At 36.4% G+C, this 15266-nt stretch overlaps 1 protein-coding gene across 1 annotated transcript; it reads left to right on the forward strand.

Moving 5' to 3' along the window:
• Positions 1-10482: 10482 nt before the first annotated feature.
• On the forward strand, positions 10483-13440 carry LOC132178072 (G-type lectin S-receptor-like serine/threonine-protein kinase At2g19130). Its single transcript, XM_059590532.1, has 4 exons — positions 10483-11332; positions 11915-12140; positions 12962-13046; positions 13147-13440. Exons 1-4 carry the CDS (start codon positions 10483-10485, stop codon positions 13438-13440), a joined length of 1455 nt encoding a protein of 484 aa, XP_059446515.1.
• Positions 13441-15266: the final 1826 nt, after the last annotated feature.

Genomic DNA, 15266 nt, shown 5'->3' on the forward strand with positions numbered 1-15266 from the left:
TGTAAATTGTAATGATGATGTAGTTTTATTTTTTTATTTTTTGTTATTTGATTAGACAATTAAGCCTATTAACTATTAAGTGATTTGATGATAGCCTGCTAGGAGTTTAATTTCAAAAGATAATTGCTAAAACTATTATTATTTCATTAAAAAAATATATTTTTTAAGTTAAACAGGTCAAATGGGTCGTGTCGGGTGACCTGTGAAAATTGCCATGTCGTGTCGTGTCTAGTGGAGCCGACCCGTTAACTAAACGGGTCATGTTTGGGTGCACCTTAAACGGGTCGCGGTTCGTAAATGGGTCGACCCACAAACCCGTTTTACCAGCCCTAGCCTAGACAATGGGAACTGCAGGCGCTCCCTCAAGTCCGATTGAGTCATACCCTGACCCAGCCCTATCAGGGCATCAATGGGAATCCAAGACAGCTAATACTAATTAGGCATATGTGGGAATTCTCCATTGCGGAAAATTTTCTTGGGCTATTAAACCACCACCCGGTCCACCCTTGATGGTATAGATCATTTACTTATTTCAACCAAGGATCAGAACCCTATTCAACGCGTCTTTGAAGCGGCTGCAAGAGTCCACCCACATCTTTGCACTCATGTCCACCCTCCTTTTTCAAAACAATATATATATATAGTTTTTATAGCTTTTTTTTATTATTAAGGGTATTTTTGTCGTTGGGAGACATTGCTAGTTTTTTTATAGTTCGGGAGAACATTAATTCAATTGAAAGTTTGGAAAAACATTGTCAATTAAGTGTTAGTTTAAAAGGAGTATGTCAACCTTTTCCTTAATAGATAGATGTGGTTGGTATATATAAATGCAATCCGGCTTCCATGCAGTTAAAAAAATCACAGTAGATTTGCTGTTAAAAAATGTGCGGCCAAGATTTAGTTTGGCAATTTTAACTCAAATGACACAAACGCCGTTTATGTCCTTACTATTAGGGTTGGAATAGCGGGCGGTTATTGCCCTAACGGCTAATTGCCTAACCGCTTTTGAAGACGGTTAGAAAAAACCACTAACCATATATATATGCATGAAATAACATTGTATATAGTAAGGTATTACTATATTACCATAGAAACAACATCATTTTAGTTTTTATTTTTTTCCTCTTTTTTTCGTTTTAAAATGCGGTTAGCGATTAATAACTACTAACCGGCAGTTATTAAAATAACCGCTAACCGTCGATTAATCGCCTAAGTTGTTAGTGGAGGACACTAGCAGATTTTACGAACTACCTAGGAGGTTGCTATTAGCAATATTTTTAGCTAAAATTTGTTAACCGCAACTGCCTTTTCACCCCACTTACGTACTATATGTTGGCTTCTTTTTTCTTTCCCACTAAGCAACAAAGATCTATACATATCCATGGACTCGAACTCCCTAGAACTCAAAGTGTTGTCCTGCAAAGAGATGAGAGCATTTAATTTCTTCTAGAAACTCTCAGCTTACGTACTTGTCTCAATAGTTAGCGATATATGGTCCTTATAAAAAATAAAAAAATAAAAAAATTAAGCAATGTGTAATTGTGCAAGAATGAAGTAACTCTTTTATCTCCTTTTAAGTAAAACCTAAAACCAAAAGAAAAGGAAGAAGAGGGTGTTTGGTGAAGACTAATCACTTGCAGTAATACAAAGAGGACCATTATTTTGGTGACTTTGAGGAATGCATAAAGGAGGGCATCTGCTATTGTTTTTCTTAATGAATGAGGAAAAACGTTGCAATGGTAGCTAAGCACTCAAACCATAGAGTAATTGGCTTCTTTTATGTTAAAGCTTGATGAGTAGTCTCAAAACTTTCCAAGTGGTTAGGGCGTGGGTGGTGGTTCAATGGCCCAAGAAAATTTCTCAAGTGGTTAGGCCATGTACTAGGAGGTGGGTTCAAATCTCTGCAATGGTGAATTCTCATATATGCCTAATTAGTATTAACCGTTTTGGATTCTCATTAATGCCCTGGTGGGGCTGGGTAGCTATGAATTAGTCGGACTTGAGAGAGCGCTTGCGGTTCCCACCGTTTAGGCCCCTTCTGTGCGGCTCCCAGTAGGTATGTACTACTATGGTCCATGCCCAGGTAAGATAGCCACAATTGGTGTCCCTAACCTACCCTTTTGAATAGAAAAAAAAAATGTTCACCAAAATGTGAAACTGTAAACTTAGAGAATATATTATTTTCCACCTTGCTGTAATCTGGCATAAGTTGATTGTATTTATAATGTGAAGAGTTACAATTCAAATAAACAACATCCCTTGAGATAATGTAACCTATCTATATAGATTCAAATATGTTATCATCCTAATCTAAAGTGTTGGAGTTACAACTTCTTATCTCGAGTCTGTTGAGATAAGACTTGACATTGGATAGGTCTCTCATCCATGATTATCTTGCTGGAGTATTTATCCTTTACAGAAACTATGTAAATCCTCATTGGAGGTAGGCTGGTAATCCATGCCAATTGACCCACCAACTCTTTATGATTAATCATGATACGATGTGGTTGGTATATATAAAGGGAATCCGGCTTCCATGCAGTTAAAAAAATCATTGTTAAAAAATGTGCGGCCAAGATTTAGTTTGGCAATTTTAACTCAAACAACACAAACACCGTTTATGTCCTTACTATTAGGGTTGAAATAGCGGGCAATGATTGCCCTAACCGCTATCTGCCTAATCGCTTTTGAAGATGGTTAGAAAAAACTGCTAACCATATATATATATATATATATATGAAATAACATGGTATGTAGTAGGGTATTACTATATTACCATAGAAACAACATCATTTTATTTTTTATTTTTGCCCTTTTTTTTCGTTTTAAAAAGTGGTTAGCGGTTAATTGGCGGTTATTAAAATAACCGCTAACCGTCGATTAACCGCCTAAGTGGTTAGTGGAGGAGATTAGCCGATTTTACTAACCGCCTAGGCGATTACTATTAGCGGTTTGAGCTAAAAGTCGTTAACTGCAACTGCCTTTTCACCCCTAGTTACTACAAACGGCACCAACTGTTGATGGATAAAATCAACCAGTGACCACCCATGCCTAATCCACAATCTGGATTTATGCAAGGCAACTAAAGTTAGAGCGACATGCCATGAAGGGGGGAGGGGGACTACGGTGCCACCTCCGATGCTTAAAAAAGTAAAGTATAGAGGTAAAAATGAAAGACATAAATGGAGATTAGGGCATGAGAGCATACTTGGGTCTAGCCTCCTTATATATAGGCTAAATACTAGTTATGTTGTGTGCTTTCATAAGCAAATTGTCGTCAAATGACTATTAATTTGGCCTTCGATTGTGCGGGTGATTTTAATCCACCTTCATTTAGTGAATTATCTTTCCTAAGTAGGTGAATTCATTTCTTTCCATAGAAGATGGTTGATTAATATGATGTTTTCCTCTTGGACGTGTGCTTCACACATGGTTGGATTTTGGTGAGCTTGCTGGTCATTTGGGACCATGTTTGGTCGGCTATCCTATTGGCCTAATAGACCATCGGATGAGCTTGTGGGTTTGGCAGGCTGTCGGATGAGTTTGTGGGCCTAGCAGGATGTTGGACGAGTTTGTGGGCCTGGCAGTTTTTCCACCCTTTTCCTGTTTTCTTTCTTTCTTTTTTTTTTTTTTTTTTCATTTTTAATCATTTTAGTTTTTAAAATTTTTATTTTTTTAGTTTTAATTAGGGATATGGACACATGTCAATTTTTTAGGGTGCTGACATGGATTTTTGTCAAATTTTGGTCGGAAGTTACATGGAGGTACCATTTTCGTTTTTAACCATTATTGATGGGGAATGCTAGGTTCTCTCCTGGTGTTCTTCTTGTATCCTCCTAATCCTATGTGGAAATTATTTATAAAAACAAAAAGGAAGTTGCTCTTATTTCTCTCACTTGGTTTTTATAAAATAATTTTTACCTAGGATGAGGAGATCATAAGAAGAACACCAGGAGAGCATCTAGCATTGCCCATGATTTAATTTAAATCGAGTATTTTTTGTGATTTGTGCAAAGAACAGATACTTTGGATGATTTAATTCATCTTTGAAGCAAAAATATAACGTACATAAAACGTATCGTTGAAACCTTTGGATAATATTGATCAACATGGAATTTGTTGTTATGATTTTGTCAGTGCTAATTACAAAACCTTAGTGTCCGTCCATTGATTAATTTCATCGTCTTTCAATTTATGTTTGATTATTTTCAGTTCAAAAATCACTCGATTTTTGTAACTAGGTTAAGATTTTAATTAGTTTAGATGAAAATTGTTTTCAAAACACAATTCCCTGTGGGATCGACCTCGTTCTTGCAATCCTTTTTCTCATTTTCCTTATTCCTGTATGGCATTTTTCGGTAATTACTAACTGCAGTACTACAAGTTAGAGAGGGATGGGTAGCATGATGACTAATCGCCAGCCATGGCTCTTATTTGCTCTGCTTTCAATCCTGTCTTATTACAGAGCATGCTTCGTGAAAATTCTATATACGACTCCAAACGACACCTATTCTAAATGTATAGGTATTTCACACAATATTATGCGGAAATAGATCTGACCTAACAAAATAATAATTAACCAAAAATAGATATGCAATAAACAATAAAGAACACAGATATTTTGGTTACGAAGAGGAAACCAACTAGAGAACTTTCTAATTGTAAAACCTCTCCGGGGCAGCCAAACCCAGGAAATCAACTAACTCAATAAAAGAATAAAGGATTACAAGACGTTCACACTTACAAAACCTTTGCAATTGACACGATCTTGTATAAGACAAGCGACCCACTTGCCTTCTACCGCAGTAGCCCTTTCCAGAGACAGCTGGCACAATCCTTCTACATGATCTCCCTTCACCGGAACTCCGGTTGACTTCACTTCCATAATCAACAAGTAAACACAAACGATCACTCTAAGAGAGAGAACAGACTCTCCTCTCTTAGCACACAAAGGCGAATTCTAGATACAGAAATTCGTTCCTCTCTCTTCCTATAGAGGTGTATTTATAATAGTCCCATCATCCTTAGACCTAGGAAAGAGTTTGTATTCATTTAAAACTGTTACAAGTACACGGCGTCTGGACGGGAACATGTGCCGTCCGGACGGGACAACAAAACACAGCCAGAACATGTTTTTAACACATGGCCGTCTGCAATCTCGTCCGGAATAAATTGCACACGAGCCATTCTGCCCAACGTCGTAGTCTTCTCTTTATGGCCCGTTTTGACCTAGTAAACATTGGAATTAGCTAAACCTCGTTAAACATGACTTTGTAGATCCTTGAGTTAGATTTCCAACGCTGTAAAGATTGCTCAAATCAGAGGCATGAAACTCAAGATATGACCTTTTTAGTAAAAGTCGTCCGGACGGGGTTCAGACAAGACAGCAGACGAGGCTCTCGGGAATTCTTTGTTTATCGATCTCATCCGGACGGGGTTCAGACGAGACTGCAGACGAGGCTCTCGAAAATTTCTGTTTATCGAGCTCATCCAGATGGGATTGCAAACGAGATTGCAGACGAAGCTCTCGGGGAAAATAGAATTCTTCGAGCATCCGAACGGCACTTCTTCTCGTCTGAACGGTAATTGAATGGATGATGAATCTTGGCACTTTTGGTCACCATTTTGCTTACCGAATTAAGCCAACAAGAACTTACAAACTCCTCCTTTGGCAATTCGGTGACAAAATCAATTGGACGAGTCACCATCATCTCCCCAATTTTTATACTCCCCCTTTTTGTCACAAATTGACAAAAGGTATCATGTTTCCTGAAACACTCAACACATAAACATCAAGGCATATGTGGAACAGGAAAAACAATAATCAAACACTCATGATCACATATAGGAAAATGCATGAAGAATACAACAAGATCATGAATAACAGAAACTCCCTCTCAATATAAGACTTAATAATCAACAAGAAACTTTTAAAAAAAGTTCTCCCCCTCAAAAGTCAAATGAACACAAATTATACACACATCAACAACTCATGTATTTTAGCAATGAATATCCCAAACATACTCCAAATATGCAAAATATACATGAGACTAAAAATGGCAAGAAACTCATATTGTTTAACCCAAGCCATGAAAAATGATCCATTCAACCCATGCTTGTGTGTTGTGTGTGTAAGCCATTTAATGAGAAAAAAATACCAGTTTACAAAAGAGGAGAAAGTTTCACCAACACGAGGTTTTGACAAGTAAATTCAATCAAAAGTCAAACCTTATCATACTAGGGCCTAGCCACTCTCATCCAATACAATCCTCTTTTGAAAAAATAGCACAAGTTTGACACAGTGAAATTAAATTCCATAAGGTACATGTTCTTTTGATTTTGTTTCACTATTTTGATTCTTTTTCTCTTTGAGAGAGTCTTTAAACAATTGGTGCTTTATACAAAAGAAAGAATGCAGGAATTTTTAAGCCCTAGGTTCAACTAGCATATGGTCAATTTGAAAAAAATATGACTAGTCAAAAACACCTCATGTAGTTACCTAACATACCTCACTTTTAAAAAATTTCCTCAAATTAAGCTTAGGTGTGCGTAAGAATTAAGCATAGGTAAAACGTACCACATACGCTCAAGCTTTAGGTAACCACAAAAACAAGTCCATTGAAACAATTGTTTATCTCATGCATATTTAGAATATTCCAATATGCAAGGAATTAAATCCATGAAAGCAACATGAGAAATTCATGGACTATCTGGGTACATAAGACAAAAAAGAGAAAAGAAAAACAACCAAATTAAAATATTTTTGTCTTTTTTTTTTTTTTTTTTTTTAAATGAACACAAAACAGAACATGTTAAAAGAACCAAAACACAAACAACAAAAATTTAAACAAAACAAAACAAACACCCAACAAACTATGACACTAGGACACAAAATATATATATATATATATATATATAAAAGCAAAGTCTGTCCTAGGCATGCAATGTGTCCACCTGAACTAGGTAAGTCCAATACCACTCCCCCTCAATGGGTGAACGGTATCAACGTTTTTAACCCAAACTTTCTTCATTTTGGGAACAAAAGTGCAACTCTTGTCCAAGTCATTTAATTGGGTGATAACACCCCTTAGCATCTTGAATAATTCCTCATGACTATCCCTAGAATGAAAATATTCTCTTTTTGAATCATGATTATTCAACTGAAAACAATTAGAGCGAACATGCCCAATCTTACCACAGTGATGACATGTAGCAATGAACCTTTGAGAAGGTTGGTTCCTTGGCATATGAGCACATCTTGGTGTAGAACGAGACACATACGAATCAGTTAGAATTCCCTTACCTTTCTCACCTCTTGAAACTGGAGGATACATTTCCTTCTTCTTAGTCAAGCTTTCTTCTTTACAAACTGGTTTCACAAAAATTAACTTTGAAGGAGAAGCAACATTAGTAAAAGAAACAGCAGATTTATCAAAGCCCAATCCAGTTCTATCAAACGATTATGCAACATGTGATTTAGCTTTTCACTAGAGAAGGTTTTCAGATGATTTCTTGACTCATTAAGATCATTCTCTAAGGATTTCACTTTGGCAATTAACATGTGATTTTCAGACATCAAAGTATTATGAATAGCATGTGAATCAGTTAAGGCAATAGAAAGTTGATCATTTTCAAGATTAACTTCTTTGAGTTTCTGCAAGTGCTGCTTATTCAACTTCTTCAATTTAATGCATTCCACATATAGATCATTATAAGCATTTTGCATATCACCCTCCTCTTCTGATTCATTATCACATATGCCATGTTCACTATCTAGAGAGTTAGACTCACTAGCCTCATGTTCACTATCATAAGAAATCCCAAAAGCTACATAATTAGCAACATTTTCAGCTTTTTCCTCATTGTTTGACTCATCACTTTGAGTCACATTAAAGGCCTTGCCTTTTGAATTTATCAAATTTCCACAATCAGCACGAATATGACCAATACCACCACATTCATGACACTTACGACCACGAGATAATTTATCTTTATGATTTTCATCATTTTTGCCTTCATAATTATCTTTAACCTCATGACTAGGATTCACAAAATTTTTTGATTCCCTATTTCTAAAATTTCCATTGTTTTTGAAAAAATTTCTTAACTTCCTAGCAATAATAGCTATTTCTTCATCGTCTCCAGAATCCTCATCAGAGTGAACTACAAATTTACCTTTAGCAGCCTTGATCTTAAGAGCAAGATTTTTTGAGCTTTTGGGTTAGGTAACATGAGTTCAAATGTCTGAAGTGAACCGACAAGTTCCTCTACTCTCATTGTCTCTAGATCTTTGCTCTGTTGTATAGCAGTAATCTGAGGTATAAACCTAGCAGGTAGAGATCTTAAGATTTTCTTTATTATCTTAGCATCAGTCATTTTCTTTCCAAGATTCATTGTAGAGTTTCTAATAGTGCTAAGCTTAGAATAAAAATCATCAAATGTCTCTTCCTCTTCCATCCTAATCTCTTCAAATTGAGAAACTAACATCTGAATTTTTGAAGCTCTCACAATTTTAGTTCCTTCATGAGTAATTTCCAATGTTTCCCATGCTTCTTTAGCTATTACACATCGAGAAATTCTTGAGAATTCTTCGATGAAGATAGATGTGAAGATGGCATTTAACGCTTTGTCATTCGCAGAAGAAGCACTCTTTTCATTCTTTGAAAATTCGGCAATTGCCTTATCAGGATTAGTCCATCAAGATTCAACAATATGCCAAACGTCCACGGATTTGAGATATGCTTTCATACGAATTTTTCAAAGCGTATAATTGGATCCGTCAAAGACGGGAAGTGAGTTAAGTGCAACTGTGTGAGACATATTATGTGGAGTCTAGGATCACACTCAGGAAATTAATCCAAACAGAGTGAACCTTCTCTGATACCAATTGAAAATCCTATATATGACTCCAAACGACACCTATTCTAAATGTATAGGTATTTCACATAATATTATGCGGAAATAGATCTGACCTAACAAAAGTAATAATTAACCAAAAACAGATATGCAATGAACAATAAAGAACACAGATATTTTGGTTACGAAGAGGAAACTAACTAGAGAACTCTTTAATTGTAAAACCTCTCCGAGGCAGCCAAACTCAGGAAATCAACTAACTCAGTAAAAGAATAAAGCATTACAAAACGTTCACACTTACAAAACCTTTGCAATTGACACAATCTTGTATAAGACAAGCGACCCACTTGCCTTCTACCGCAGTAGCCCTTTCCAGAGACAGCTGGCACAATCCTTCTACGCGATCTCCCTTCACCGGAACTCCGGTTGACTTCACTTCCACAATCAACAAGTAAACACAAACGATCACTCTAAGAGAGAGAACAGACTCTCCTTTCTTAGCACACAAAGGCGAATTCTCAATACAGAAATTTGTTCCTCTCTCTTCCTATAGAGGTGTATTTATAATAGTCCTATCATCCTTAGACCCAGGAAAGAGTTTATATTCATTTAAAACTGTTACAAGTATGCGGCGTCCGGACGGGAACATGTGCCATCCGGACGGGACAACAAAACACAGCCAGAATGTGTTTTTAACACATGGCCGTCTGCAATCTCGTTCGGACGAGATTGCACACGAGCCATTCTGCCCAGCGTCACAGTCTTCTCTTTATGGCCCATTTTTATCTAGTAAACATTGGAATTAGCTAAACCTCGTGAAACATGACTTTGTATATCCTTGAGTTAGCTTTCCAACGCCACAAATATTGCTCCAATCAGAGGCCTAAAACTCAAGATATGACATTTTTAGTAAAAGTCGTCCGGACGGGGTTCAGACAAGACAGCAGACGAGGCTCTCGGGAATTCTTGTTCATCGATCTCGTCCGGACGGGGTTCAGACGAGACTGCAGATGAGGCTCTCAGGAATTCCTGTTTATTGAGCTCGTCCGGACGGGATAGCAAACGAGATTGCAGACGAGGCTCTCGGGGAAAATAGAATTCTTCGAGCATCCGAACAGCACTTCTTCTCGTCTGAACGGTAATTGAATGGATGATGAATCTTGGCACTTTTGGTCACCATTTTGCTTACCGAATTAAGCCAACAAGAACTTACACTTCGCCATAGCTGTTGATACCCTTTCACCAGGTCACTCTCTTTATCATTCAAAGAGAGAGACCGTAGTATCTAAAGGTGGCACTTTTGAGCTCGGTTTCTTCAAACCAGACACTTCATCAAAAATCTACTTTGGCATATGGTATAAAAGGTTTCATGAGGAAATTGTTTTGGGTAGCAAACAGAGAAAACCCTTCGTCTAACCCCTCTTCCTCAAGACTTCACCTCCCAGAAAATGGCAATCTACTCCTGTTTGAAGGTTCCTCCGAGATCCCAGTTTGGTCGACAAATTTGACATTTCCCCAGTCAAATATAACTGAAGCAGTGCTTGGTGATGATGGAAATTTTGTTTTGAGAGGTAGATCGAACACGTCTTGTATATTTTGGGAGAGTTTTGACCATCCAACTGATACATGGCTGCCAGGTGCAAAGTTGGGATCGAAAAGGTTACTGGAAAACCACAGCAGCTGATTTCATGGAAAAATTCACAAGATCCATCACCTGGTGTGTTCTCGTTGGGGTTAGACCCAAATGGAAGCCATCAAAATTTCTTAGAGTGGAACAGATCCCAAATCTATTGGAGTTCTGGACTTTGGAATGCAACATCTCTCAGCTCACTTTCTGAAAGGAGCTTTATCATAAACTACACTTTGGTGTCAAGTAAAAATGAAAGTGAGAGATATTTTACTTACTCTCTTCGTAATCCTTCTACCCTTTCTAGATATCGAGTTGACCAAGCAGGACAGATGAGGGAACTGGTGTGGCTATCTGCCCTTTCCATTTGGAGTATATTTTGGTCTGCACCGACGAACCTATCTGATGTTTACGCTTTGTGTGGTGCATTTGGCATGGTACAATGCCCTGAGAATTTCTCAAACCCTTGTGAGTGTCTAAAAGGTTTTGAACCATTTTCAATGAACTACACTAGACTAAATGATTGGTCAGGCGGTTGTGTGAGGAAATCTCTTTTGCAATGTGAGAATAATAGGTATGCTAATGGAAAAAAAGATTGGTTCATGCAAGTATCAAACATGCGATTGCCTGTTTATTCGAAAGTATATAATTTGGCCTTGAATGCTAGCAGATGTGAATTGGCTTGCATTGAAAATTGTTCTTGCGCAGCTTATGCTTATAATAGGAGTGGGTGTATGATATCGGAAGGAGCTCTTTTGAACTCGCTGCAACTTCCATATGGTAGCGAAATTGGACAAGATATCTACCTTAGATTTGCTACTGATGAGTATCCAGATCCAAGTACAAAAGGTATGATGAGTGAAATGAGAAGTATCGTTGAGCTAATTATTAATTATATATGTTATCTTTCGTTCTGAACTAATACTTAATTTTTTATATATTATGGTTGAGCTAATAGTGATTATTGTCATCATAATCAGGCAAAAAATGGAAAGTATGGGTAGTTGTGCTGGTCTCTGCAACAAGGCTTATTTTGTGCCTCTCAATTTGTTTTTCATGCAAGGGAAAGCTCAAATTCATCGGTAAGTGTAAATGTTCTAAATGTATATGGAAATCACTTTAACAAATTTTACAAGGAAGTCTACCTTAATCTAAGACAAGAAAATTGTCACAAGTCCTTGTTCTTAGGAAAGTCCTTGTTCTAATTACTGTCATTAATTGGTGATGAATCCCAACAAACTTCACCATGTCTTTGGGAAGGAGCTTTGCAGTTATTTGGTCATTTCACTAAAATGGGAATGAATTACTAAATTATTACTACTTATTTGCGGAAATGACTAAATAAACTTACTTACCTTTAGATACCGGCATTGCTCATCTCTGACCAAACACAACATTTTCATGTTTAATGACAAATTCTTATCATTCTAGATCAAACAAGACAGAGTTGTTCAAGTAATAATCTACTATTATTTGATTTTGATACTGAACTCCATACAATCAATGATGGAATGAACACCGAAAATAATACGAAGAAACGAGAGAAGAAGGATGCTGAGTTACCATTATTCAGTTATGAGAGTGTATTAGCTGGAACAAATAATTTCTCAGCTGTGAATAAACTTGGAGAAGGAGGTGTTTTGAACCTATCTACAAGGTACGTTACATTTTCCTGATGAATGTGCTTTGAACACTATTAATAAAAACTACATTGATGGTAAACCTTCATGAAAGTTTAAAGAGATTATGGTTCTCCTTCTTAGGGAAAATTACTCCGAGGACAACAAATTGCAGTGAAAATGCTTTCGAAAAGATCTGGTCAGAGAATTGAGGAGTTCAGAAATGAGACAATATTGATTGCAAAACTTTAGCACAGAAATCTTGTCAGACTCTTAGGTTGTTGTATCGAGTGAGATGAAAATATATAAATATATGAGTACATGCCCAATAAAGTTTGGACTTCTACCTTTTTGGTGAGTGAATACATATGTATGTATGTATCTATATGTGTATATTTTTGCCTCTCATATGTTTCTAGGTTCCTAAGTACTAATTTCCTTGGTTGTACTATTTAAATAGATCCAACCATGAAAAAGATGTTAGGCTGGGAGACACGCATACATACTATTGAAGGGATCACTCAAGGGCTTCTTTATCTTCATCAATATTCAAGGTTATGAATCATAGATAAAGATCTAAAACCGAGTAATATTCTCTTGGATAGTCAAATGAAACCAAAAATATTAGATTTTGGCATGGCTAGAATAGTTGGAGGCAATGAAACACAAGCAAACACAAAACGAATTGTTGGAACTTAGTAAGTATGCAACCTATTTTACATATGATATTTGCAATTGCCAATTAAATTCTTTTAGCAAGCTAATAAAAGAGCGATGTACTAAATTTTGGAATCCAGTGGGTACATGTCTCCCAAATATGCTATCAAGGGTCTCTACTCAATAAAGCCTTATGGTTTAGCTTTGGAGTATTGCTACTAGAGATTGTGAGTGGCAGGAAGAATACTGACTTCTCTAACAGTGATTCACTCAATCTTCTTAGTTATGTGAGTAGCTTTTTATACCCTTTCAATTTCTTTATGTTTTACCTTAGTCTTACAAATTGAAATGCTTCTTATTTAAACTAATATTTACTAATGAAAACAGGTTTGGGAGTTGTGGAGAAATGGTCGAAGTTTGGAGTTGACGGACCCAACAACAGGAAATCCTTCCTCTACTTCTATTCTATCAAGATTCATTAACATCGGGTTTCTCTGTGTACAAGAAAGCTCCATTGATCGACCTACCATGGTTGATGTAGTCTCATTTATTAGCAATGAATATACGCCTCTACCTATACCAAAGCCTCAAGCTTTTTGCATAGACCAAAATACGACAGTTGTCAATGTAGAAAATTGCTCAAGAAACAATATAACTATTTCAATAATGGAAGCCAGATAGCTTTCTGTATGTAAAAGAAAAAAGAACATATATATATTATTTCTAATTGAGATTTTTCTTGTGTACTTCTTGTACTAGGATCGCAACCTTATACACTTTCTAATGAGATTAAATTATTTATATTAAAAAAAAAAAAATTAACTATTGTAGAAGTAGAACCATAGTTTTTATCTACTCTTTATGCATATTGATGTGCTACATGCTAGTTACTGTTTTTTTTTTTGGAAAACTTCACTTAAAACCTCTAAATTATCATGCGTCTTGAGAAGACCACTAAGTTTTAAAAACTCTCAATTTCATCCCATGAAATTTCAATTTGATGCAATGTATCCCCTCCGTCAATCTTTCAAAGGTTAAAAGTGATATAATAACATTTATACCCCTAATTTGTTTTTTAAAATTCTAAATTTACCCTTAATTTCAAATTTTTTTAAAAAAATAAAGTTATTAAAAAAAAAAAAAAGTGAGCCACACTGGGTCATCTTGTGACCCTTTTGTTTTCATTTTGTTTCATTTTTTAAAAAAAAGAAAAAAGGAAAATTGAAGGGTAATTTGGTCTTTTTTGGGGGTTTATGTTAGGGTTTAACGAAAAAAATTGACGGAGGAGGGTAAATTGCATCAAATTGAAAAGTTTGAGGGGTGAAATTGAGATTTTTTGAAATTCGGAGGGTCTTCTCAAAACGCGTAGTAGTTCAGGGGTCTTTTGTAAAGATTTCCTTTTTTATTTTATTTTATTTTTTTATGAGTAAATATACAAGGGAAACATGGAAAAAGTTACAAATGGGATCTTGTTTGCTATTAATCCTTATGGAAGAGAGAATTGGAGAAATATTGGAAGAGAAATGATACAATTCATTTTTTTTTTTTTTCAATCATCTTTTAATCATTTCCATAGTGAATGGATGAATCCACTATTGAACTTGTATACGGTTTACATAAGTTTACAAATCTAATAAATGAATCTATATTGAGAATGCTTTCAAACACAACGTTAGAAGTGGCTCACTTTGCAAGGCACGATAATTGGCCTTCCAAGAGGCTTTTGTTGCGGATTGCCTGGATTGTGGTTAATGAGTTGTCAAAGGTTAATCTTGCCCTTGTGAAATGATTTTTTTTTTTTTAGCAAAAGAGTAGGATGGGAAAACTAATTGTGGCTATCCTACCTGGGCGTGATCATAGTAGCACCTACCCGCTAGGAGCCGCACAGGAGGGACCTAAACTGTGGGAACCGCATGCGCTCCCTCAAGTCCGACTGAGTCATAGCCTGACTCAGCCCCACGGCTAATACTAATTATTAGTATGTGGGGATTGACTCAGCCCTACTAGGGTATCAATGAGAATTCAAGGCGGTTAATACTAATTATTAGTATGTGGTGATTCTCCATTACAGAGATTCGAACCCACGCCCTAGTATATGCCCTGACCACTTCAGAATTTCCTTAAGCTATTGAAACACCACTCTTGATGGTGCCCTTGCGAAATGATTGTACTCATAAAGACAAATAGCTATATGAACGGCAATCTTGACTTCTTAAATTTACATGTTGGGATGGTTAAAGCAGAGGTGTACAATGACTAACTCCTATTCTAAAGGGGGGAAAAAATCTTAATTTAGAAGTGCTAATTTCCTCTCATTTTAAGAAAGATGTGGGACAATCATGAGGTCAAAAAGACATCTAATTAAACTCTAATTTTTTTGCTACCATATTCACCACTCAGCCATCCCAAACGATGTGGGACATTTCTTCGTCGTGTGGTAGGACCCAGCCACGAGTGATCATACTTAGGATTAAGAGAACGTACACTAGAAGCACTTCGGGAGAGTA

This window comes from Corylus avellana, chromosome ca4, assembly GCF_901000735.1.
Source record: "Corylus avellana chromosome ca4, CavTom2PMs-1.0".
Lineage (NCBI taxonomy): Eukaryota > Viridiplantae > Streptophyta > Magnoliopsida > Fagales > Betulaceae > Corylus > Corylus avellana.

What these genes read in the sequence shown, in the direction of transcription:
- LOC132178072 (XM_059590532.1), top strand. Translation starts at nt 10,483, where the DNA reads ATGGCTGCCAGGTGCAAAGTTGGGATCGAAAAGGTTACTGGAAAACCA. An exon ending in GTTTTGAACCTATCTACAAG is followed by an intron (nt 12,141 to 12,961) that starts GTACGTTACATT and finishes CTTATGGTTTAG; the next exon opens with CTTTGGAGTATTGCTACTAG. An exon ending in CACTCAATCTTCTTAGTTAT is followed by an intron (nt 13,047 to 13,146) that starts GTGAGTAGCTTT and finishes TAATGAAAACAG; the next exon opens with GTTTGGGAGTTGTGGAGAAA.